Source organism: Phascolarctos cinereus, unplaced genomic scaffold (assembly GCF_003287225.1).
Source record: "Phascolarctos cinereus isolate Bilbo 61053 unplaced genomic scaffold, phaCin_HiC Scaffold_2;HRSCAF=192, whole genome shotgun sequence".
NCBI lineage: Eukaryota > Metazoa > Chordata > Mammalia > Diprotodontia > Phascolarctidae > Phascolarctos > Phascolarctos cinereus.
The window spans coordinates 272,214,313-272,241,237 of record NW_027555625.1 but is presented as its reverse complement, the minus strand read 5'-3'; the positions used below and the strand labels follow the sequence as shown (position 1 = coordinate 272,241,237).

The following is a 26,925-nucleotide window of genomic DNA, read 5'->3' as shown; positions in this document are numbered from 1 at the left end:
CGCTGTAGAGCAGCCCTGGCGACCCCTGGTGGGCAGTAGCAATAATCCCTTCCCCCCCCCCCCCCCCCCCAGTTCTGGGAGAGCGGGAGGAGAGCTAAGGGACTGCGGTGGGAGGGGGAACCCGGCTCTCTGAGCGACTGTCGTCGGCCTTTCTCCTTGACGAACCTGCCCACAGACATGGAGTTCCTCGAGGTACTCACAGAGCACCTGGACCGGGTGATGTTAGTGCGCGGTGGTGGCCGTGAGGTTATCACCATCTACTCTTGAGAGCGGGAACGCCCTCCCGGGCTCTTGGGCCCACCTGCCCTGGACCACTGGATCTCCGTCTGCGCCGTCCCTGCCGCCACCGCCGTTTACATAGACTCCCTTTCCCTGCCCGTGTCCCAAGCTCCCTCTCGCTGCCCAGCCCCAGGACGCAGGACTCTGAACCCAGGAGCCTTGGCTCTCCCTGAAGGAGGACTCGACTTGCTTCCAGCTTCCCTTTACCTGGGGCTGGGCCCCGAGAGACAGACTGAGCCCGCCCCTTTCCCCATTTTTATATCTCCGCCCCTGCCCAGACTAAGGAGACGCTGAAGCTTCACGAACAAGAAGAAATCGACTGCGCTGCTTGGACTGGGTGGAGGCTACTGCTTCCCTTTTGCGACCGCACTGGGAGCTGGGAGCCACGGGGCAGGTCTTGACACACCCTCGACGGCGCAAGCTAGTTCCTGGGCCAGGAGTCCCCGTCCCTGAGTCTCAGCTTTACCCCCTTCTCCTTCACCCGGAGAAATCATTGGAGCTAACCAACGGCCAGCCGGAGATGCGGCCTCTCCGATCCCCTCACGGCCTTCTTGAGAATCTCCAGAACCCACAGGACAGACAGTGCCGGGGGTCTGGAGAGGGGCTGGGGCCGAGTCGGGCCCCTGTACATAGTATACAGGAGACAGTCCGTGTATTTTTAACGTGACCGTATTTATGTGACTAGAAGCGCAATGAACTTAACTCCTCGATGCCAGCACTGAGCTTGCCTACAGGAGAGGCTGCGCTCCAGCTCTGGGGCAAGGCGAGGAGGCAGAGGACGGGAAGTAATCTCGAACCTGGAGGTTGGATTTATCTAGATCTCCAAGTGCTTACGCCCAAATGATCGAGAAAGTAGCTCCGGTATTAGTGGATCTCCCAGGCGACCCCGTCCCTTTATCTTTTCCCTTTTGCCCTTTCCTCCCACCCCTCAGCGCCACTCGGCTTTTAAAATGTAATCAGGGAAGAGAAGTCTCCAACTTTTTTGGATTCATCTCACTGCGGATTTGAGCTTCCACTACGGCTGCAGTTGCTGAGATGCGCTTACTGTCCTCCCCTCCTTCTCGACCCGGGACTGGGGCCTCTTAGGGGTTAGAGTACTTCCCTCCTAGTGGAGGGCACTATGTACTTGGGCAAGAGCTGTAGTTCCCCCTTTCCCGCCCCGGTGCCTTCACCTGGGGAGCAGTAGCCCGGGCAGTCCCGCTGGTTCCTTGCTTGTCCCCTGCCTCAACTCCAGCCTCCACTTCCTGGGCTCCTAGCCAAAGACTTGCCCGCGCCTGGCCAGCACCGCCCCCTACGTGTCCCTCCTCTGCGTTCCTCTTCCCAATCCTATTCCCATCCTCAGACACAGCTAGTCTTCCCCTCATTCTTCAATTTCTTTCCGACCATGTTTTCAGAATAAATGCCAGCGGACCTGCCCTAAGCAGATTCAGAGATGTGGGATTGCTTCCTTCTTGGGAAACTGAGGGGGTAGGGGCATCCGATTACCGCCGGTGGGAGAGGCCGTGCATCCAGCCTCTAGCTTCCAGATTTGGTCCTTGTACCGCCTCCATTCATCAAGTTCTCGTCGGGGGGAATATGAACCTGTTCGAGCCCTACTATAGGTAGTCTGGGCAGCGGACCTCGGGGCCAAGTGCTTCTCCTGCAAGACTTCCACTTTCGGAGGGAGGAAGGTAGGAGGCCTGAATGTGCTCTTTGCTCTGTAATTTCACTTGTTTCTGGCCCAGACACCCAAAATTATTCTCCTCTTGGCACTTGTGCCTCTTCCACATCCCTAACCACTCCTCCACTGCCCTATGTGTCCTCACCTGTTAAGACAGACGGAACTGTGGTTCTGTGAGACCTGACCCTGCTAGCCACCCTTCCTCATACCTCCACCCCAGAGAGGGCCCGTTTGAACAGAAGGCACTGCATGTTTGTCTGGTTCTGCTCCTGCACGCTGACTTCTGTGACTGCAGTGCCTCCCCATCCCAGGAGCACCTCCCCCCACCCAGCTACCCCCCCTCCCTTTGTGAGAGTACTTTTCTCCTTCACTTGTTTGGGAGTCAGCAGGGTCTTGGAACCTAGTAAGATCATCTGAACACTACTTTTGTCTTGTTCGACCTCCTCCTCTCCTTCCTTTCCCCCTTGCCAGCCTGAGGCAACAGAGTTTAGTGGGACGCCAAGAGAAATGTATGGAGAGTGGGGGAGGTTGTTTGATCAGGAATGAAGATAGATTAAGGCTCTCAGGTCAGATTTCACAAAATGACCAAGAAGTAGGAGCCCCACACAGCTTAAAAAATACGAAGTCCTGGTCACCCTGACCAAAGGCAGCCCTAGTACAGACCAGTCCTAGAAACTGTTTTACCTTTGCCCAAGGATGGCTGGAGGGAAAAGGCAGTGCCAACATCAATCAGGGCACTAAGCTGCATTGTCTAGTCCCAGACTCCCCAGCTGGCAAGACCTAAGATCCCAGCAGTAAGCAGCAGCCCCATGGGTTGAGTTTCTGTGGATGACAAAAAACTCAGACCCCTGAAAATTCCCCTCCCTTTTGTGTGCTACATGTGCAATATATTTGTTATGAATGTTCCCACAAGTCATTCATTAAATTACCTTTATAATCACTGTAGCTTGATGTTTTATGTCCATCCAAGTGACTTTTATTCTCAGTGCAATATTTCAATAGCCTTGTAGTGACTAGTATGCTTTTGTGTTTAGAGATCTCTGTGCAGGGCAATGCAAAGAAGTTTAAAGACCTTGTAAATAGGCCAGGTTGCAAACCAAAACCAGAGTATTTATTATTCTTATTCTTGGGCTTGCCTTTAATTTTGTGTGCAGGTGTTTGGATATTCAGCATTCCTTCTCAGTATTTATCTTTGTGTTTTTGTGCCAATATTAAAAGGGAGGGGTTGGTTCTCTCTTCAACTGTTGAATGCTCCTGTTTAATGCTTTATAGCTTTTACTGTATTAATTTTTTAGACTCTTGTCTGCACAAAATGCAATAAAAACAATTTTATTACACCCTTCACGCCCTGTGGTGTCTCAAGTTGATGTTGGAAAGAAAAGGGAACAAGGCAGAGGTATTCAGGGAAACACTGTTTTTTTTTTTAAGGGCAAAGACTTTCATACTGACATGGCTTCACAGGATCTGAAAGGTCTAGGCCCAATTCCCCTTCCCAGAGCTGGGCTGTCTTTCTTTTCTGGATACTCTACTATCTTGCCAGTTTACATCCCATTTGCACAAAGAACAAAAGCAGCAAAGAAATGAATGTGATATAGTGGAAAGAGCACTTGACTGGAAGTTGGGAGATCTGGGTTGGAATTTTGGCTCTAAACTAGTTGTGCAGAACTAAGCAAGTCCCTTCCCCATATGAGCCTCAGTTTCCTCCTTCATGAGACGAAGGGGCTGAACAACATCACCTCTAAAGCACATTTCAGCTCAAGATTCTATTAACTGCCTTTTGAGTGGTCAGGATGAAATGGTGAAGTTGTTCAGGCAGGTGAGGAATTGGGCACTGGAAACTCCTTCCCTTAATCATTACAAAAAACAGGGAATCACAAAGTCCAAAATTCTTTTCCTAATACAAAAGAACACAAGTAGAGTCTATATGGAATCACTTGGGAGAAACTATAGTTGAAACAAATGTTTTAAGTATAAAATATAATTATCTAACAAGGAATTTACTACAGGTAGTTATTGAGAGTTTATCACTAGGTGAGCTGCGCCAGAAGAAGTTAAAAAAATTTCTGATGTAGTCCTCTGCCAAAGACAACAGCTGACCTTGGATGGATGGGCAGATTGGTTGAGCAGCTGAAAGGTGGTATTTAGGGTAAGGATACTATGAAATGCAACACTTGAAGCCATTTAATCAGTGATACTATTATTTGATTCCATGGTGGGATGTCCCAGAGAGGTCCATTTCAGATATTCAGACTGAAAACCATCCAATAGGACAGACACAGTTTTCGCATTTTTCTTCTTTAATTAAAAAGTAATATTCTTATCTTATTAACAACACAAGAGTTTCAAAGAGAAAAAAAACACACTATGTAACACAAACAGGTTGGAACATAAAAAGCTGCCATCTAAGGGACCTTGAGTTTTCTAAACCATGTTCAAACAGCTGCAGGCTCTGGTACACTTAGAGGCCCAACCTCCCAGCCCCTCCCAAGCCCCCAGAGGCTTTGGCTCACAGGGGTGGAATAAGCATGTCCCCAAGGAAAGAGCAGCTTCCTTTGGTGCCCACAGAGGGCAGAAGCCAGATGCTCACCTACCAACAATTTCATTCAGTCTCAAAACTTGGGAATGGAAGGTTGGGTGTCCATACCAAGATGCACTGCAACTGCTAGAACATCTGCCCTCAAATTATCCCTTGCCCACAACTCCTCTCCTCAAAAAACCAAACAAGCGGGTTGAGATGAACAGTCTGTTTCTCCAAGCTAATTGCTCAAAAAAAAAATCTGACAAAATGGAATTCTAGGCCAGGTTCTAGAGTTGCATTTGCTTATGTTATAGGCTCCTTACCATCCTCCACCTGATAACTATCCATGGGAGAGCTACTAGGCCAGTTACAGGAGGAGGACTTGGGGATGGGCATACAATCTGAGCTAAATTGTTAGTGAGTGGAACTATTTGGTCTGTAGGGATGGCTAAGTTAAATGCAAAAACCCTGAACAGGCTGAAATGGCCTGGCTAACAAGCTTTCATGGCTACACTATGGCCAATTCCTTCTCCAAACCCTGGGGGAAGATTTTATTAAACCACAAATTGGCCTTTCTCCTAGCTTTTGCCTCTTTTTCTAGAAGGAGGCAACTTTGGTGATACTGTGTTTATTCAAACCAGTTTGCCAATTGTTTTTTTGATTCCCTCCTGAATAGGTTTTGCAGAATATAGGTTTGTGCTGTGTTAAATTGGCAAGCTTTCCTTTCAATCCTGCCTCCTCCTAAGGAGGCTGGTGGTTGTTTGAATGAGCAGAGGCAGTGGCTCTGGACCACGATAAACAAATGACATTCCAAACCAAGTGGGGCAGGAACTTATCTCAGCTGCCCCAAGGAAGGGCCAAATCCATGCCTCAGCTTCTTCATTCCCTAAGCCCAAGAAACGCCTGATTGCCAACTCAGCTCAGACACCAACACTTCTGCTCCATAAATCTTGGAGCCTATCAGACTCTGCCCATAGAGGGAGATCAGCAACAAAGCTGGGTGTGGGAAGGAAAGGTGGTGATACAGGCTCATGACACTCAATATGGATGTGTCAGGTGGACGGAGCACCTTGGAAAAACTCTAAAAATGTGGTAAATGGGTGGAAGAGGGAGGAGTGGGGATGAAGGGAGGATAGGATTGATAGATTAGCATCAGTAATGCCTCTGGTAGGATCCCAGGGGTGCTTGGGACCGTCCCACCTGTGCTGTGGTTTGACTCACCAGGTGAGAGAGGGCAGGGCCACTCTGGATCAAGGTGTCCAGGGCTTTCTGTACACTTGGATTATCAAAGTTGATATATGTGGAGGACACTGGCCTTTGGCCAGCAACATTGCTTGCAGGTGCCAGGCGACTGGAGGACTGGCTGAAGAGCCCTTGAGGTGGAGCCCCGGGCCTGGGGCCTATGTTGCAGGCAGAGCCTCCCTGTCCCAAGATACTTGGAGGCTGGTTGCCTGAAGCCTGTGATCTCTGCTGAGACTGGTTGTTAGCCATGGTGGCAAAATTCTGGTTCTGTGTGCCTGCTGGGGGAGCTGTGGCAGGGGTAGGACTGCTGTTGGCCACAACAGCTGCTGCAGCAGCAGTGGCAGCACCGCTATTAAAGAGGCTGAGGATTTTGGCCTGAAGCTCCTGCTGTGGGGTGGGGGCTGATGCTGGAGCTGGTGTAGCCGGAGGGAGTGCCTGACTGCTCTGAAGAGGCTGGGGGCTAGGCAGGCTGGACTGGGATTTCAGTGAAGTGCCCGAAGTTGCCCCAAGGGGTTGGCCGGAAATAGTAGCTGAAAAGACAGAAAACAAAGGGCTCTAGCTCAAGTCTCAGGCAAGGGCAGGGTGTCAAGAGGCACAGGGAAAGGAAAGTGTGGAGTAAGCTTAACATTTATATTATTCATCTATAAAAGTTATGGCTCAAGCTTCCCCAAAGGATTGGCCCACTTTGTTACTTTTAGAAAGCACCCCAGCTCCCACAGAAAATTACTGGATTGGGCCCAAGTAACTGACAGCCTCAGCCCCATCCTCTATCATAGGATCATGGGACTTAGAGTTGGCAGGGACCTTAGAGATCATCTAAGTTCAACCTGCTCATTTGACAGATGAAGAAAACTGAGGTCCAGAGAAGTTAAGCGACTTGTATGAGGTCATGAAGGGAGTAAATAATAGAAATGAGATTCCAAATCCAGTACTCTTTCCACTACACCACATTGTCTATTCCAAAACATTAAATCAAGGATCAGAATCGGTGGTTATATACCAAAGCAAACCTCTCTTTTCCATCAGGAATACATGTAGGTAAGTAAGGAGGGTAAGGAGAGTGGGGTTGGTAGGAGAACCATTTACACTACAACCACAATAATATAAAGAAAAGAAATCCTGAAAGACTTCAGAACTCTGATCAATGCAGTGACCAATCACGACTTCAGAAGAACAATAGTGAAGAATGTCTCCACTTCTTGGCAAAGACAGTAGATTAGAGGTGTGAAATGAGGCATACATTTTCAGACATAGCCAATGTGTTTTGTTTTGCTTAACTATATAGGATGACCCATTCCCCCCACAGTATGGGTCAATGCCACCCTTCCCATCTGAATCTGGAGATTAGCAATGCAGAATCAGAACGTCACCTTGGCCCTGCCGCACAGCTCACCTGGCAGAAGGTCCGTGCTGCTCCTTATAAGCCTTTCCTTCCGCTCACGTAAATAGTTAATGATCTTATCTGTTTCTTCAGCAGTGAGGTACCTGTTATCAGCTAGTAAATTGAGGAGGCTCTGGATGGCAGGTGGGTGGCCTCCTCGTACCCCCTCCTCCATGGGAGCTGCTGCTGCTCGCTCCCTTTCCTGCATAATGGCCTCATCTGCCATCTTGGCTGCCTGCCTGGCGATTTCTTCTCTTTCCTTCTCCCGAGATTCAGTCTTGTAGCGTTCATAGTTCCTTGCTACCAGCACCATGGCATCTGCCTGGGGCATGTTACGATGCTCTGCGAGAAAGAACGACACACGCACTTGAGCTATTTCCTCCTATTGACAGTTCTGAGTAGTTTCAGGGCTGGTATCCACCTTGTCTTTCCTGACCCTAAACCAACAAGAAAATCATTATAGTGATGGGAAAGAAAAAGAACAAAGAAAGACCAGGAAATGGTGAATGATAACTTTGGTTGAGAATAAGTAACTTTGCAAGGAACTGGGTTTCAATATCTTTTGACTCAAGGGTTAATGGTGAAAGTCAAAGTTACATAAATAACTTCCTTTTCTATACCCCACTAATTTCAAATAGATACACAGTTGTACTATCAATGAGAGCAAGTAAAAAGAAGGCAGGAGGCCTTTCCAGGGGCCAATGCACCTGTAGGGGAGCAGAAGCAGAATGTTCTGTCCCCATACTCTTTGAAATATCTTTTCTTCCTTCCTGCTCAGATGTCAGCCCCCTCCTGCCACTAGCCCATGAGCTGAGTCAAATGTCTGACTCCTTCCATTAGGACTAACTACACTCTTGAGATTAAAATGTCAACCTAACCCACTCATTCCCCCTTATGTGGCTTTCTGGGGTCTAAACTGTTCCTTAGAAATGCACCAAAAATAAAAATAGCTAATGTTTCTTTAACATTTTAGTTTACAAAGAGTTTTCTTCCAGCCTATAATGTAGTCTGGGCAGGGATTCACAGACAAAAAAAATTTATTAAGTACCTTCTATGTGAGGGGCCATGTACTAAGAACTGCAGATACAAAGACACAAAAAAGCCTCTGCTTCCAAAGAGACATGCATTTTTGGACATGGTAATATGGGAATTTGTTTTGCATGATTATGCATATTTGTTAGAAGGATTTGTTTTATCTTTTTTGGGGGAAGGGAAGAAAAAACTGTACTTGATAACTGTACTTGAAAACAGCTAACAAAATCTGACTAAAAAACATACTCTGCTCTCAAGAGGCTTCTGATCTAGTGGAGGACAAATACAAAAATAACTATGATACAAGGTAGAATGAGATAAGTACAAAGGAAAACTTCAGACAATGTCATGAGGGGAAAGACATATAAATCCCACCTCCCTTACCATCACGCTCTTACTCATTCTCCTCGAAATAACCTCTTCCTTCTTTTATCTAAATTTCCATTTATCTAAATTCCATCTTTCCTTAAGACTCACTTCTAGCTCCTACTAAGTCTTCTCCTACTGCTCCAGTTAACATCAATCTCTCTTTTTCCTGAACTCCAATAAAGCCTATTGTCTAAACAGCAAACTCTATTAAATACCAAAGCCCTGTGCTGGGGTGGGGTGGGAGTGAGGAAGTAGAATTTAGATGGTCCCTGCCCTCATGGAACTTACAATTTGGTAGAAGATAGCAACACATATGCTATACAATGTTACATAATGTAAGCATTATGGAGCTCCAAAACAAAATTCTATGTGTGTTCTGAGGGGGAAGGTCATTAGCAACTGGGAGAATCAAGGAAGGCTGAGGCCAAAGAGTTAAATGTCTTCGCTAATAATCACATAGCTAGTGCTGGAGCTGGGATTCAAATCCAGTGCTCTTCTCACTACACCATGTTGTTCAATTGCTTCAGGTGTCTCCAACTCTTCATGACCCCATTTGGGGGTTTTTTGACAAAGATATTGGAATGGTTTGCCATTTCCTTCTCCAGTTCATTTTACAGATGAGGAAACTGAGGCAAATACAGTTAAATGAGTTGCTTAGGGTCAGAAAGTTAGTAAATGACTGAGGCTGTATTTGAACTTGGGTCTTACTGATTCCAAGCCTGGCAGTCTATCCACTGTATCACCTAACTGCCCACTACACCATGCTGCCTCTTAAATACAGTCCTGTATGTTATGGGGACTATTCAATCAAGGTATAAAATACCCAATCAGCTGAACTCCTTCCTGGGGACAGACTCCTGTGAATTACTGGCATAAATGAAGAAAATATTCTGAAGGGAAGCAGAAGAGTTTTGACTAGTGCAACATAAAATGTCAAATTTAAAACAAAGAACACCAGCATACATAAAATGTCAAAGCTAGATGGGACCATGTAATGAAACTCTCATTACAGATAAGGAAAAAAGCAGGCCAGAGAAGGATGTGATTTTTTTCCAGAGTTACATAGTAGACCTGAAACTAGAGCTGGGTCCCAGATCTCCTGACTCTTAGTCTGGGCTGCTTGAATTGCTTTTCAGTACCATGGAGGTTGAGTATGATGAGTCCACAATATAGAGGTAAGGCACAGCTTACCAAGCTGGTCGAGAGTGGTGTTGTATACTATATCCTTCCCCCCACCCCACCTGTATCATCTACAGGACTAGAGAATTTATGGTTGCTCTCATCCCAAATATATCATGTAATTACCTAGCAAACCACTAAGGCCAAGGCCTTGCTGGCCACATTTCAGAACTGGAAACTATTAATTATCATTGTCTGTAAGTTTCTTTCCCTTCTACTTCTGATCCTGATTGCTAATGTCTATGAAGGAATGCAGGATAAGGAATAGAGAGTTAAAAGAAGTCATTCTGACTGTGACTGACCTATAACTTCTAACTAGAGGCCATACCTTGTGGAGTACCAAACATGATATTGACTGTACAGGAGCGATGAACTTGGTGCTGCTGCTGGGTGATGACAATGGCAAAAGGAGATCCCCCCCTGCCAACATCTTCCAGGGCCTGTGACAGTGACATCTCTGTGTTGAGGAAAATTAGGTCTACCACCATGCCTAGGTCTCGAACTTTCCTCCCCACGGACTCAGCATAGTCTCTGGAAATAACCGTGGCCTGGGTTAGTATACACTCATGGCCTACAAATCTTTGCTCTTGAATTGTTTCTAATTCCCACTTTACCTTCTGTGCAAACCATATGATTTTTTTTTTGAGTGGAAAAGGGGTTTAAAGGCCCATGTAGCTGAACCCTCTTACTTTACCAAAAGGGAAATGGAGACTCACAAAATGAATTAAGAGGCAGAGCTGGGACTCAAACTTAAATCTCTCAGCTCCTACTCTGCCTTCCATGCCTTGCCATGCACAGTTTTCTTTGGTCAAAAGAAAGCTGTCTACACTTTAAATTTTTAAAGTGAACATCTTTTCATAGTGCAGCATGGAGTCTGCCTGCTGCTCAGTGTCTCTACACCTCCTTCTCTTTGTCACTGGTTTGGAACAAGCTCTTTAATCTCAAACTATAAGGCATTATAAGAAGCCATTCTCTAGGCACTTCATGAAAAATAACATGGCAATGACCAAATCTATATCCCACCATGCTCTTTCCTTTCAGCCCCATAGCAGACACTCAGCCTTTTGATGAGCAGAATGTTAAACAGAGATGAGCACAGCACAGCAGTGAACTCTCTTGCTTTGGTAACACTAAAGACTAGCAGCTTTACAAGGTCATGGCCCTTTACAAAGAAATCTTTGTTCTCTGCTGAGCTCAGTGATAGATGCTCAGTGAGTGCAGGACGTACTGCCTGAGCAGCGTGGCAGAATGTGTTGGGGAGCTCAGGATTGGCACACCACCACCAGTACCTATATAGCCCATGTCCTTATGGCACTATCTCTAAATAATAATCTAACATTCAAGTAACTGGTCCATACTTGAGAGAAGTCTCCAAACAGCCTCTTACTTTGTCTGCTTGTTGACCACGATCACAGAGCAATCTACAGGCCTTTCAGCATCAAAGCGTCTTTGAATTTCCTCAAAATATTGACGATACAGCTCTTCTCTACGACGCTCTTCACGCTTCAGACGCTCTGTAAGGACAGTCAAAGAAAAGCCAAAGAATGACCACTAAAGAGCCAGTTATGTTAAATTTTTAAAAAGCATTCTACCACCTCCTCTCTCAACTTCACAAAGGTCTTATAACAGACTCTAAGTTACTTGTGGCCAGACACAGACATTTTTGTACTATGTGTACCAAATACCTAGAAACACATTGATGTCCTTCCCCTTTCCCCCCCTTCCAATAAATAGTTATTAAATTATAAAATCAAATTAAATACAATAAATAGTAAATTAAATCCATGCTGCTGAACTGCTATCGCATTTCATCCTACTCGATCTACCTAAAATAGGACAGGAATGAATTTTATTAAAGAAAACTGACACTCAACCTTTAGCACGGGACTGACTTTCTGGGCCTGGGGGAGCTCGTCCATCAAAGTGGTCTCTGTAACGATCAAAATAAGTGTCATCCTTCCTTCTGTAATACTCTTCCACGCGCAGATAACGGTCATATGATTCTTCTCTCCTGCAAAGTAAATAAATATGCACTGAGAGTTAAGCAAACAAACAAGAGTAGTGGGGACACAGTTGGATTTTTAAAAGCAGTTTCCCCATTGATCACACATAGGTCAGAGTTCTGACAGAGCAAAGAAAAACAGAATGCCCATGAGGAGGGAAGTATGGCTCTCCAGTAAGAGAGACAGCTAGAAGGCGCAAGGGAGAGAACACTAGATCTGGAGTTAGGAAGACCTGAGTTCAAATCTGCACTCAGATACTTAGTAGCTGTGTGACCTTGGGCAAGTCACTTAACCTGTCTGCCTCAGCTTCCTCATCTGTAAAATGGGAATAATGATAAAATCTATCTCCCAGGTTATTGCGAGGATCAAATAAGATATCTGTAATGCTTCTGGCAAACTTTAAAGCACTATTATTATCTGTGCCATAGTCTTCTCCAATAAAAAGCAGCAATATAGATGTTACTCCTGTTATTTTCCCCAAACTACCCAAGTTCTATAATATAAATCAGCACCCAGTGTTTTTTCCACACATAAACATGAATATGCTTCATTTCAGTCACAATGAATGTATCATCATTAACTTACTAAGGAAGTATTTACTGAGTACCCACCACTACAAGGGACAGTTCCTGCTTCCATAGTGGCTACCACAAGCACCTTATGTAAGAACAAACATCTTTAACCTCATCTTATTCCTGGTTCCTAGAGTGCAAATGCATGTGTATACTGCCCTTCTTAGGATTTATATAGAGAGTGGATCTTACCAGAATCATACAAAATTGCCACATACCTATTATAGACAGGATCTCGTGAATCCCTCACATCTTGGTATCTGTCATACATAGGGTCTCGTGGGGCATCCCGAATATTACGCAGATCTCTCATTTCCCTGGGATCTCTCAGCTCTCGAGGATCTCCAAGGTCCCTGAGATCTCTTATATCCCGAGGATCCCGCATGTCTCTGGCATCTCTGGGATCCCTCATATCTCTGAGGTCCCGCATGTCTCTGGGATCTCTTGGGTCCCTCATGTCTCTGGGGTCCCGCATGTCTCTAGAATCCCTGGGGTCCCACATGTCTCTAGAATCCCTGGGGTCCCGCATGTCTCTAGAATCCCTGGGGTCCCGCATGTCTCTGGCATCCCTGGGGTCCCGCATGTCTCTGGAGTCTCGGGCATCTCGGCCATTCCTGCCATCCCTGGGTTCTCTCCTTGGGCTGCCTCGAACTGGGGACCGATCCCGTCTTGCATCCCGACCATCTCCAAAACCATATGGATCCCTGTGGGGAAGGGAGCAGGAAAGTACTGTGATGAAAAAGACAGCAATGGCCCTTCAACTCTTATATACCTGGTATAGCCAAACTGACACCACCCAATAAGTCTACTCTCCAAATAAGAGCAAACAGACAAGAGTAGCTAGGACACTGCTGGATTTTTAAAGACAGTCTCCCCATTTGATCATATACAGTCCAAAGAGTTCTGACAGAATAAAGAAAAAACAAAATGCCCATAGGAAGGATTGCATGGCTATCCAGTAAGAGCCTCACAAGGGAAAGAGAGAAAGAGGTCACACATGACCAAATAATGAGTTTTTATGAAAGAATATTATATCCAATAGGCAGATCATGAAAAACTAATTTTGTGAGTAATGATTGTCTTCAGCTTTTAGAAAATTATAGTTAAAATGTCTGCCGGCATAATCAAACTAAACTTAAAGGAAATGGACAGCAAGGTATAATAGATCAACAATGTAGATTCTCCAGATTACTGTAAGGTGATAAACAAAATTTATATACTGACTTTAACATAGCTAGATTTGTGCAGCTTTCAGGTAAAGATTTATATGGAGCACTAATGTCTATGCATTGACTAATGATATTCATCATACCAGAGAGATCATTTGGTGACTCCAAATGGGTTTTCTTTAAAAGATATTTCCCCCTGGATACGCCACCACCAACTTAAGTGTAATATGTCTAAAACAGAATTTTTTACCTCAAACCCACTCCCTTCTAGACTTTTCCATTTCATAGTCATTAGTCTCTCATTCAACAAGGCTTAAATTTTTCCATGTCCTGTTTATTTAATTTGTCCTTCCCACTCCACTTTCAGTTACCCAGTCTGACAGATCTTTCCTCTATGATTCCTTTCTCATCCATCCTTTCCCTTTGCCTTTCCACTGTCATCAACCTAGTTAAGGCTCTTATCTTTTCATGCCTGTACTACTGCAACAACTTCTTAACTACTAGAATTAGTTTTCATTCTCCACTTGACTCTAGATATGAGACCAGATTAATCTTCTTGAAATATTCTGCTTCCATATATAACCCTCTATTCTAAAAACCTCAAATTCCTTACCCTGATATTTAAGGACCTTTGCATTCTGGTCTTTACCTTTCAAATTTTATAAACTACTTGAACTCTTAGACACAGCCAAACAGTTCTGCTTATTGTTGAAACACACCATATGCATATTCCCACCTCTGCCTTTTTGATCAGGTTGTTTCCCCTGTCTGGGATAATCTCTACCCCCTTTCCCCTCAATGCCAGTCTCTATTTGTCTAATTCCTATTTTTACTCTCAAGACCCAGATCAAAGCTCACCTTCCTCTACAAAGTCTTACCCAACCCAGTCATCAGTAATTTCACCCTCTTCTGAATTCTTATAGTAAGATGGTGGTACTCAATCTCCACACCAGTTATGGACGACCTGGAATGAGTTTTTGTAAACATCTTTTTATATATGAGTTCTATCTTATGTAGTGCTAAGCCTCTCAAAAGCAAGAATGTCATACTTCTTTCTATCCCTAACACAGAGCTTGGCAGGTACTTAAAAATATTTGCTGATAACAAAATAGCTTGGCAAGTAACTTGAATTTCATTCCACTGATATAGACTACAGGGCAAAACTAACTTAAAAAATCAAATGGGATTCCAAGATAAGCACTGGTCATCCATGTATTTTGAGATTTGCTAGTATTTCTATATTACCTGTTAATGCAAAAATAATAACAGAATATTAGGCTATTTAAATGAGGAAAAGTAAACATAAATTTTTTTTTGCACAACTATCTAAAGTTCCTTGCCCCTGCCTACTCTCCATCAGTCCAGGCTTCTCTCATATTATGTTGTGTGGTACTGATGAAGAACAAAATGTGGGCAAATACTCAAGGCCCAGTAGGAAGAAGCAATTGAAGAGTGTTTTGAAGCCATTATGGATTGGAGGATAAACCCACCCTGGGGAGTGTTTGTTAGTAGTCATTAGAGTTGGCAACATCTCTTAGTGTTCCCAGCTGGCTCCCAGGACTCTGAGAGATCAGTAACCTAACAGACCACAGACCACAAACACACACACACCCAACACATACAGAGCCAGCCAGTCAGCCAAACAATCAATTTTAAGACTCAGAAAGGCCTGGGGGTGGAGGAGGAGGGCAAAAATTTCATATTTTCACAGTACAATTGCAAATAACTTCAGGAAAAAGAAAGAACTCCATGTTAAATTTTCTTTATCTTGATTCCAAGGAAATACCTCACTTACCTGTTAGGTCTCCTTCTTGGGAGGTTGACTTTTAGCCTAGATTATCAAATAATGGGTTCAGGCTTCCAGTTTATGACAGATAAGACCTCCCCTTAGCACAAGAGTTTTTAAAGTCCATCTGAAACAACCCTCTAATGCTTCCCTTAATTATTCGCTGAGTAAAAAGGTAGAAAAGTTAATAGTCACAGCAGAAAGATAGGAAAGAGGAAAAGGAGTAGTGGGGAGTAATAGAAGATATTACTCTAAAATGAAAAGGCAAGTAATTTTCTATCCTTTGGAAGATGAATAGCATGCAAGATTGCTCTTTGAACAGGGAAAAAAAAGCTTTAGGTTTACTTAAAAACCCAAATAAAAAAAAAACTAACCCCAGAACAAAATGACCCCTGCTGCCACCCCCTACAGCTTACTCAAAACAAGAACACTGGTAACAATAAGAAAACTACAATGTGCAGGATTCAAAGTGCCACCGGAATAAAATCTTCTGGGTGAGAGACTTGACCTTAGATAACAAGTGGTTCAAAAGCAGGTTTCTTAAGCATAATAAGGTTCACAACATCATCCCATGACACTAGAAGTGTTTCAGTAAAAGAAACAAATGCATCACCTCTTCAAGTACCAGGTTATTAGAGGCTAAAAGAGACACCAGTGATTACAGACTTTCAGGGTTGAAACCTAGAGACCAGATATAGGCAAGTTAAAAAAAATCACTTCCAAAATTATGTCCCAAATTCCTTACTACTCAAAAGAAAACAAACAGTTTTTACCCAAGGGGTGCTGTCATGTCCATTATGGAAGACTGGGACAAATATGAGAAACCCAGGCTGCCAATTCAAATGTTCCTTTCTGAAGTGGCAGGTATTTTCCATTCCATTTTGCATTTTCCATTCAGGTGCCTAAAGACCCAGAACATAAAGTGAAGCACTGATTGATGAATCTGGGGATGCTATTTGGATCTTCTTTTTGTTGAGAAATGAACTGATGTCTGAGAAATAGGATACTGCAACAAGGCCTTGGGTATCATATCCAGAATGGTTTCTGGTTCTTCATCCTTTTGGAAGGAGAGGGAGGGGCTGGTACCAATGTCTTCTTTATTACTTCTTACTGCTTATCATCTTATATCATATGTTCCTTTGCCTTCGGAAACTAGCTTTTCTTTCCCTGCCCTACTCCTGAGAGAATTCTCCTTCATCAGTTATTCAAGCTTCTGCTCTGTCACATATAAATACAACTTTCAGAATGGCTGTCTTCTGTGTGAGAGCCTGGTTATTTGCCACAAGGTTGCATGATTCCATTAGAAACCAGGAACACAGACATGTACGTGATTTGGGGAAACGGAACATGTTAAATCTTTTAAGTCCCCTCATAGGTTGCAAATCAAGTCATGCTGGTTTCCTCTCTGGAGAGAAAACTGATCTTCCTCCAGACATTAATTTAAAATCTCTTCTTCTCTCAGCTGGATTCATCATTCCAGATATAGATGGCATTCACTGAGGACTGAATGCTCTATCAAAGTACTGTAGGAAAGAGGACAACACACCAGGAGTAAAGAACCATGAAGACTACTTATAGATATGGCTGCCTCACATCAAGGAGTTGGTAATAAAACATAACAAGAGTCTCATCAATCCAGATAAACTGGTGCTCTGTTGAAAGACAACTTCAAGCTCCATGATTCTTGATGATGGCTAGATTCAACATGTTTTCCAAAATTAAAGCAAGATGAGATGGTAGAGAGGAAATAATCCAAACATGATATTAAGGATCATTTTTTTCTTTCTTCTTCAGGTCATATGGAAATGCTTGGGAAATACGGAGTGTACCTGGTATCATTACAGTCCTTGTCTTTGCCTTGCATTTTCAGGGAGTTAATGCTTAATCCCTTCGAGTTTAGCATTACTATTTGACACCTTATCACTCATGATAAGACGTGCTAAATCCCAAATGGGAACCAATCGGTCTAGATCTGTAAAAGCCCAATGATTCAGAGATGATTGGGCCCTGATTTGAATTTATTATAAAGCAGAATCCCTCATGTAGAGTCATCTGAAGTTGTAGTTTCCCAGTCAAGATGATTAGAACACATCTTAACAGAGGGCAATATGTGCCTATGACTCACTCAGGAGTTATTACTTAACAGAAAGATGAGCTAGCAGATGTCCAGCCCACTTTAGACATTTTAAGCGGCGACAATCCTGTGAAAGCTTTTGTAATTACTGGAGTTCGTTTTACCATTTTCAAGCAAACGAGATAACCTTACAAAACAAAGATGCTATGGCACTTAAATACCATTTTCTTATGAAAAATGAAGAAGACTGAAGTCCCAACCTAAACAAATACTCTTGTTCAGCAGAGGTAGCAAATGGCACACCATTTTTATTATAGTAGAAAGTAGTAATCAAGGAAAAGAGATCCTGAGGCACATAAAATCTATGTGAGCACCAACTGTAACTGTCAACATTTCAGTGCCTTCATCAATAACTGTGGGCTTTGGCTGGAAGAAGGCATTTGAAGCAGGAATGGTACCTGACACTCACCTCTAAGAGAAGTGACAAAATCTTTTGAGAGACTAACCACGCACTAGAAATATTAAAATACAGTTCTTTCTGTCCAGAACTCTTATCTTAGAGATAAAGACAAAAATACTGACCCAATTATTTAGAGGTTCTGTTTTGAATACATTCTTTAATGTGTTTAGCTTTAGGGACTACATTATTAATGAAAGGAGAAGCTTTATTCTTTGATACTAGCATTCACTTTTAGATATTATGTTCAGAAAGGACTGCTTTATTCTTTGATGTTAGCGTTCACTTTTAGATATTATGTTCAGAAAGGACATTCTTCTTCTTCTTCTTCTTTTTTTTCCCCCAGCAAATCAGCATGCCTGTTTAAAAATGCATCATGTTATGACAGCCTGCTGGGGAACCCAGTGAGCAACATATTACCAAGAGGAAGACTGATTCTTAATGGAATCTGAATTAGCCCAGTTGTCCCTATTGTTTACTGTAATAAAACAGCAGGCCAATTCCTACTGTTACCTCAGTCCCAAAACCTCATCTAAGTCATTTCTTAGAAAGGTGACATTAAGAGAAATATAGTGGTGATCTACATGGATATATGCTTACATTTGGTAAGGGCACTTGGGTTCATTTTAAAAGGCAGTTTCTAAATAACATTGCTTATATTTTTGGTTATTTAAAAAAGATGTAACACTATTTCCCCTCTACTGATGATGGAACATTTAAGGCTAGAAAATGCATCTTCTTCATTAATATTTTGGTGGAGGGATTTTGACCTGTATAGGTAGTTATTTCCCTGACACAGCCAATGTTTGTGGACTATTTACCATCAATGGGAAATTTAAGAAGCATTTGGTTAAACATTCATTAATACCTTTAATAACTGGCATCCCTTTCAAACCATATTAACAGGAGGCACATTGTCTTCTGCCATCTCTCTTACTGTTTTGTCTTGTAGGTGAGACACACAGATACCACTACATTGATTGTAAGTATCTCTTAGGGAGGAAAGGAAGGGGACACACCTCCCTGTGACACAGCGTGAATACTCTTTGCAGTGTAATCAGGAATATTAGAAGGGAGGGACAGTGCATTTCTTCTGTAAGCCACTCAGGTCACGGAATATAAGCTATACCAATTAGTATTTCTTGAAAAATGGATACACAACATATCCACTTTCAATTTATTTGGCAACCACATAGTCAGTTTTCACTTGAACTCTTTAGTTTTACCATACAGAGGTAGGATATACTCTGTATCCACCTGTATGCCAGAGGAAAAAAAAAAGAAAACACAGGTCTAATTTCCATGTTTAAGTACTTGGGCTGTGAAGCACATAAGGAAGAAAACAGATGTGTCCACCTAACATGTGCAGCACAACTGCAGAGAGGTATGAGGTAAGAAGGACAGCAGACATAAACTGGGTTTACTGAACTTCAGTTGAGGTTTTGCAGTTGTCTCAGAATGCCTAAAAATTTACTTGTGCTTTCTAAGGTACACAGAAAAGATATACAGTATACACCTTTCATTTACTCATTCACAAGCGTTTATTAAGTGCCTGCTATGTGCTAGATACTATGTTATGCATTGGGGATATAAAGACAAAACCAAAACAGTTTCTGCTTTCAAGGAGCTTACTTTCAATAGGTAGGAGGGAACATGTAGACACAGAATAAAAATATATACAAAATAATTCCTGGAGGAGGACACTAGCAACCTGGGGGGAAGGTAAGCAGGACAAACTTCTTAAAGAAGTAGAACTTGAGCTGAGTTTTGAAGGAAGCTAGAAATTCAACAAGGTAGAGTTGAGAAAGGAGTTCATTCTTGACATACAGAACTGTCCCTGCAAAGGCATGGAGACAGGTACCAAGCAGGCTAGACTGGCCAGAATATAAGAGTATATGAAAGCGAGTAATGTGCAATAAGCCTGGAAAGCAGAAGCCATGCTATGAAGGACTTTCAGAATAGAATTTTTCATTCTAGAAGGATGTTGGAGCCCTTGGAGCTTCTTGAACAGGATAATGACATGGCCAGACTTATGCTTTAGGAATATCACTTTGGTAGCAGAAGGCAGATTGGAGAGAGCTGAGAGACTAAAGTCTGGGAGACCAATTAAGAGACCATTGCAATAGTTCAAGGGAGAAGGGGTGGGGATCTGAACTAGGTTGGTAGCTCCATGCATGGACAGAAATGGGAAAGAATGGGAACAGTGCAAGTGAGATTATGGATATAGAATCTATAAGAAACGGCAAAAGCATGGCTGCGACGTAAAGTAAGTAAATGACAATGAGTCTAATGTTTTGAACCTGGGTGACTGAAAGGACAGTGGCATTTTTAACAGAAATAGGGAAGCTAGGAAGAGGGAAGGGTGTGTGTGATAGTAAGTTCTGTTTTAGAAATGGAATTGTAGATGCCTTTGGGATATCTAGCTAGAGATTTCAAAAAAGTAGTTGGTGGTGCAGAACCAAAGTTCAGATGAGATAATGTAGTTGGATATACAGATATGGGAGTTATCTACACAGAGGTTGTAATTGCACCCATGGAAACTGATGAGATTACCAAGAAAGTGAGTCTGGAGAAGTGGGCCCAGGAAAGCGTCCCAGGGTATAGGAAAGCACAGGACATAGGACAAAGATAACATAATGATACATCAAAGAGACTGAGAACTAGCAGTCAAACAGACAGGTGGAGAACCAGGAGAGGGCATCGTCATAAAGCCCATGGAGGAGTGAGCGTGGACAGTTCAACTTTGAAGAGATATTAAGAAGGATAAGAACTGAAAGCCATTAGATATGGCAGTTAAAAGGTGAATGAATGGTAACTTCAAGGGAGAAGTTTCCATTTAGTGATGAGTTTGGAAGCTAGATTACAACAGGTTGAGAGGTATGATGTAAGAAAATGGATACAGTGAATATAGTTTTTCTTTTTTTTAACAGAAGTTTGACTATAAAAAAGAGAGGTATAGAATGATAGTTTGAGGAGATGGGTAACTAGAAATTGAAGATTAAGGAGACAAAAAGAATGACAGAAGGGGCAAGCTTCTGGAAGAGGAAGGAGATAGGACCAAGAGTAGAAATAGAGGGGCTGGCATTTGCTAGGAAAAAAGACTATTTCCTTTAAGATGAAAGAAGAAAATAAGAGAATAAGAAAAGATATTGAGGTGATCTGGAGTACAGAGTTGGGGTGAGGTAAAAGCTTGCAACAGATGGACTTAATTTTTTTGGTTAAGTATTTGTCAAGATCCTCTGTTTAGGAGAAGGGTCTTTTTTGGGGGGGGAATTGTGTAGATAGCTTGAGGACAGAAGACAAAGTCTGGAACAGACTATGTGAGGAGTAGGACAGTCAACTAGGAAAAGATTAAGGAGACTATTGGCAAGGGTCCAGTTGAGACTGGATAACACAAATTCGTAGTAGACCTATTCAGCATAGTTTTATGATTTCATCATTATTCAGCAAGAAGTATTTGGGAGAAAAAGTGTATGGTGGGAGTAATCTTGAGTTGGGGTTAAAAAAGGGATTAGTAGTAGAAGGATAAGGAGGAAGAGACTTAAGGGTAAAGGACAGTATCAAAATGAATGGTTAACTATAGGGTCAAGATTTTTAAACAAGAAAAGGCCAAAGCAGAGGTTAGAGCCTAGGAAAAATGCAGTGGAGGGACTAGCTGATGGAGAACAGGTTCAAGACAGGTAAGACACAGGGAGAAATGGAAGGATAAGCAATTTTGACCTGAGAGGAGAACATAGGTGTTAATGACAGAAGCAGTGGAACACTTTTGGATGGTGACAAGATCAAAAGTAGCACCACTCCTTGTGTGTGGCTACAGTGGAGTGAAGGTATCTGAACAAGTGGGACTATGCATACAAATGTATCTGTCTAGATCTATAGGCATGACCAGACTATTTGCTAACACTCTGCACTCAATTCACAAGGGTGCACAGATCTGACAGTAGCAATGTAGTTGTATTTATGTCACTTTACTTTGCAGAACAATCAAAATGGAAAAAGACCTGAATGCTGAAGCTAACCATGCACCCAGAGAGTGCTTTAAACGTATCACATAGGCACATACAGAATCTACTGATATTCTCCACACATGACACGAGCATAAGTATACGCAAAACCACATAGCAATCATTCCATCTGTGAGTGAAGCTGATAATACATAGAACCTTCTACCCCAAATGGTATTTTCAATGTAATTGTTCAGTTAAGCTAAGGTACGCAAAGTAGTGACCCATGTTGTTAACTGTATAGGCAAAGATACACTGTATCCCTTCCAGTGTTGAAATAATAGCGGTACTCAGTTTACTAGAGTAAACTTGTATTTTAACTTAGGTCCAAAGTCAAAAATCCATATTGAGTAGTCATTTGACTCTTTTAGAGTCATCAGGCACGAATACATCTGCAACCCACAACAAAACTGAAAATACAGCCTGCACTTGTGAGCTGTAGAGGCAGAGAGGATACAATATATCCTTCTCTGGTGGAAGGGATAACAATATTAAAGTTTCTCCTTTTGACAAAGATAGCAACATATGCGATATTCTGAAGAGTCACATCAAGACCATATCTTTTGTATACACCCAGAGTAAAACGGAGTGGGGAAAATGCCCTGCATTTCCAAAGGAGCTTTTGACAGGGCTGGTGGATTTCATTTCCAAGTCGGTAACCCAAATGTGCATGAAAAAAAGATTGTGTGACACAGGGACAGCACCCTTTTAAGCTGCGTTTTTCATAAAACCAGTCTGTACTGGCAGCCTTTAAGAATGAAGAGATGAAACAGTGATAACTGTGCAGTAGGGCAGCATGGGACACACTGAAGACCTCAAGCAATCCTTATAGATGCAGAGGTTTGCTTGCCAGTGATACATGAGCCAGGGACAAACAGTAGTTTGTCCTCTTCAAATCCCGCGCAACATTCGTTGCACGCTGAACTTCGCTGCTGGGTTTGGCACTGGACACACAAAGCTTCCTCTGCATCTCCTGATGTTTAAAAAAAGCAGCAAGGCCCTTCACACATGGTTCATGTTCTTATCGTTCACTTGAGCGCCTCTGATTTGTTGGGGGGAAAGGGAAGAAGAGACACTTGGTGGATGAAGTTTGGCTTAACTCCCCAAAGCCCGACTCTCCCAGGGTAATTCGCTGCTTCAGGGTACTTTACCTTCGTGCTGGGCTGGGTCTTGCTGGAGCCGTATTCATATTTCTTCTTTCCGCTGCCTTATTAATATCTGAAAAGAATAATCAACCCATCTGTTCAATGCTATGGAATAAAAATAAGATCATCAGCACATTTCAAATGAGAGCAACAACAAAAAATACAATTGCCAAACAGATGGTGCAAGAAAAATCCATTCAGCAAAGACACATTGTCACTTGGGCAACTTTTTTTTTATTACAGTACAATGTCATGACTTGATAAGGAATGGCTCTCAGATTTACAACGAATACAAGTCTCTGGCAACACTGATTCTTTAATGACTAACACTGTGGCAAGTCTTGAAGCCACCATTCCTGAAGGGTCAAATTTAGCCCCCTTCACCAGCCCTCAGATGGACTGGCTTGAAGGGCCTTTGAGGTTTTTAATAAGGTAAAAAAGAACAAAGGGCTAAGCAATTTTTTTTTTGTTACTGTGAAATGATGGTTGACCAGAATCAGCTCAAAACTTACAATGTTTTAGAAGGCAAGCAGCCCAGCTTATCAGGCATATGTTTTAGGCTGCCTTACCATTAAACAGAAATTTCCATAATGAGATGGCAGAAATATAGTTGATTGTCCTGTCAAATGGAATGCTACTATGACCTTCTAAAATTCAACACCCTTTACAGTCAAGCATGAACTTTCAAGGGCCCAGACATAGAGCTTGCTTCCAATTCAAGTGCATTTGGTCTATCAGACCCAAGTAAAGTAATACATGCTATAAATTATAATAGTGAAATTAGTAACTTCACTAAAAATGCTCCTTTAAATAAATTTCTATCAGAAGAACCTGGCACACACAGTACATAAAGTACAAAAAGGAGACTAACATAGAATCATGAAGTTACAGATACACTAACATGGTCAGCCAAAAACTGCTTGGTAACATTATGGATAATGAGAACACTGGAGAAGCTGAGAAGTGATGACGTACCAGAGGACATGTATTCAATGAAACAATAATGGAACTCAAAGTTTACTTATATCCAGGAAAACTAATTGGTTTAGAAATGTCAATCATGTGATAAAGTTTTGTTTTCCTTAATCCAAATGGGGACAATTAAAAGTATATTATCAAATATTATTAAGCATTCAGAAAGCTATGATGCTTAAAGATGATTATTAGTTTTTTAAAAAAATTCCTATCCAAATTCCTGAACTGAGACAACTAAGGAGAAACTTAGTGTTATAACCTAGAGTCTTAAGATCCCACAAAGAAAGTAGCTAACTTTGTGTTGTACTCTCCAGGTCAATTAAATATACATTATTCTAACTGGATCTTCAAATGAGAATACTCTTATTTTCATTTTTAAATCAGGAAGCTTTCTCCACTAAGTCTAAGAAAAAAGGTCAATAGCCTTTGATTAAAAATTGAGGACAATAAAAAAACTTAACAGAAGCATATTTCACAAAAATAGAAGGTAGGTTTTTTTTTATTTAGCATGGCCTGGCTGCAATTATTACTTTTTTTTTAAATATAGTATACATTTTCTCAATAGTTCTGAGGCAGTCATACTCTGGACCATGCCTCTACAAACTGCAATCTGCAGCTCTTTAAGCCCTTTTATTTCTAGATTTGAATATTCTTATATTCTTTAGGGAAAACGTGCCACTAGAATCATTTAGCTGTTAGGAATAATGGTCTAAAGATGGGAAGGTCTGTCTATTCAATCATTTTGTACAATATAGCATAGTGTCAGGTACAAATAGGAATCTAATCATCTTCCTCATCATTTCACCAGTTTTAAAAGTATTTCTGCAATTGTGAGAGCACTTATAAAACATCTACTATAAAATCAGGGCTATATTCTGCTGTAGGCACCTAAAAATTCTGGACAGATGAATATTTAGGTAATGGGTGATAAAAATAGTACTAACATGTGCTTTCCATTAAATTACAGGTAACTCTATTCACTCTAGAATGTCACCTACTGATACCAACTTTAGAATAATAAAGAATCACAGAATCTGAGTTGGAAGAGATCTTTAGGGTTATCTGATCCAAACCCTTACCTGCCACAGAATTATTGAGAAAACATATCCTACATAGGAATCCCTTCTCTAATATCCTTGATAAGTAGCTATCCAGCCTTTGAACATTTCCAGTAGCTCCATCCCTACTAGATCCCTCCACCCTCCATCTCTGGCCCATTAGGACAGTTGCCCACCACTCACCTATCCCTACCTTATATTTGGAAAGCAACTTTCCTTTCCTGAGTGGCTCCTGGGGCTTCCTAGGATCTTCTGCACCAGTAGGCTGTTTGTGCACAGAGCACCTACAGGGTGCAACACCATTGTTGAGAGGTAGGGCCAGGGGACAGGATGAGAACTGCTGTTTTACAGGCAGACACACAGAGGTTCAGAAGGAGGCAAAAGAGCTCAAGCCTGGGAGTCAGAAGACCTGTGTTCTGGCTGGCTCTTCCACCAACCAGCTGTATGGAACACTGCATTGCATAATTTTGCCCAATGCCCACTGTTGTTGGGTGGAAAAAAATGGAAAGAAGTGTGTTATATGGCCTAAATGCCAAAAGTATTTCTAGTGAGAATGAAATAAGTATTTTAAGGGATGCTAGAATTTTAAAAATGGGTTCTAAAGTAAAATATTTAAGTGTTTTTTACAATGCTTTGTACTTTTAAATCATTTGAACAGAATTTTACCTTTGAGTATGAGTATGAATTTTAAAATATTTCCTTTTATGTGAAAAGGCAATATGCTAGTAAACAAGTGCCAAGCCACTTCCCTTCCTTGGGCCTCAGTTTCCTCATCTGCAAAACAAAGGGATTAGACTAGATGATTTTAAAGATTCCTTTCGAGCTCTAAGATACTATGATTGAGCCCCAAATTTAGGAAATATATTTGGCTGGTCTGGTTTAATATATGTTTCTTCTACAAAGCTTCGAAAACAACTTTCCATATTTCATTGTAGGAATCATAGATCAACAACCTTTTAAAAGTAGCATACTAAGTCTTAATTTAGACACCCTAATTTAAGACTTCCTGTGCTTTGAATAGTCCATTCTTTATTCAAGTCTTTTGTAGACTGCAAAACTTTACCAAGAGCAGGAAGCTATACTAATTTTTTTGTCTGGAAAGGACAAGACTTGGACAAATCAAACAGGCTTTTCTTTCTACCCAACTGGACTGATGTCTTTTTTTTTTTTGAGGGGGTGTTAAGAGCAGTAGGGGTCCGCAGTTAGGATTTTTAAAAATTCACTGAATTTTTAGATAATCTGTAGGTTTTTAAGGGGAAGAAGGATGAATAAGCTATGAAAACCAAAATCAGTTTAAGGGAACCAACTTCAAAATGACATGATTCAAGAACCAGGAAGATCTACCTTCCACTCCTCCTCAAAATATCTCTCCTCCACTGGATTTATAATCCCACCAAAGGTCCACTAAAAAGATTTCCTTTTAAAAATAAATATTTTTGGTATTAGTCAAAGAGTTTTGATATGAATTCCTTTAATCAAATATCTTCAATTTCAACATCTATCTAGGCCAGGATGGTCTATACTGAGAAAGTTTAATGTAGGGGAGAAGGGAGAAATAAGAGAGTTGTTATTTTGAAGTACTTACAGGAAGACCAAACCATAGTGGAGTGTGTCAAAGATTAGCATGAAGACATTGGGCAAACTGTGTCTAGGAAGAAGATAGAAAATTCCATCTTTTCCCTCTACCTTTACCCTGTCATCTGTACCCAGAACATGTAGGCTGCCATTCTCTCTCTCAAATGTTTATTTCTATAATTTAAGTGGTCTAATAATCTTATTGTTGTTTTAGTCATGTCTGACTCTTCATGACTCCATCTGGAGTTTTTCTTGGCAAAGATACTGGAATGTTTTGCTATTTCCTCCTCCAGCTCATTTTACAGATAAGAAAACTGAGGCAAACTGGGTTAAGCGACTTGCCCAGAGTCACACAGCTAGGAAGTGTCTGAGGTCAGATGTGAAGTCTGAAAGACTTCCTTACTCCAGGCCTGGCAATCTATCCACCGAACCACCTACTGTCACTCA

At 42.0% G+C, this 26,925-nt stretch overlaps 2 protein-coding genes across 4 annotated transcripts in view; one reads left to right on the top strand and one right to left on the bottom strand.

Moving 5' to 3' along the window:
• The window catches only part of SLC12A5 (solute carrier family 12 member 5), a 33,077-nt gene extending 29,794 nt beyond the window's left edge, over positions 1-3,283 (top strand). The window contains exon 26 of the mRNA XM_020965501.2: positions 176-3,283. Coding sequence (XP_020821160.1) covers positions 176-267 — 92 coding nt within the window. The 3' untranslated portion in view covers positions 268-3,283. The remainder of the gene's footprint in view (positions 1-175) is intronic.
• NCOA5 (nuclear receptor coactivator 5) overlaps positions 3,253-26,925 on the bottom strand; it is a 30,608-nt gene continuing 6,935 nt past the window's right edge. The window contains exons 1-8 of one of the 3 annotated variants that reach the window (XM_020965503.2): positions 25,097-25,409; positions 22,877-22,943; positions 12,454-12,939; positions 11,535-11,671; positions 11,048-11,174; positions 9,989-10,191; positions 7,093-7,422; positions 3,253-6,229 (exon numbers count right to left, since the gene is read on the bottom strand). In XM_020965503.2, coding sequence (XP_020821162.1) covers positions 5,610-6,229; positions 7,093-7,422; positions 9,989-10,191; positions 11,048-11,174; positions 11,535-11,671; positions 12,454-12,939; positions 22,877-22,914 — 1,941 coding nt within the window. In that variant the 5' untranslated portion in view covers positions 22,915-22,943; positions 25,097-25,409 and the 3' untranslated portion in view covers positions 3,253-5,609. Of the gene's footprint in view, positions 6,230-7,092; positions 7,423-9,988; positions 10,192-11,047; positions 11,175-11,534; positions 11,672-12,453; positions 12,940-22,876; positions 22,944-25,096; positions 25,410-26,925 lie in introns of those variants that run through there. The other 2 variants (XM_020965502.2, XM_020965504.2) reach the window with 2 other exon arrangements.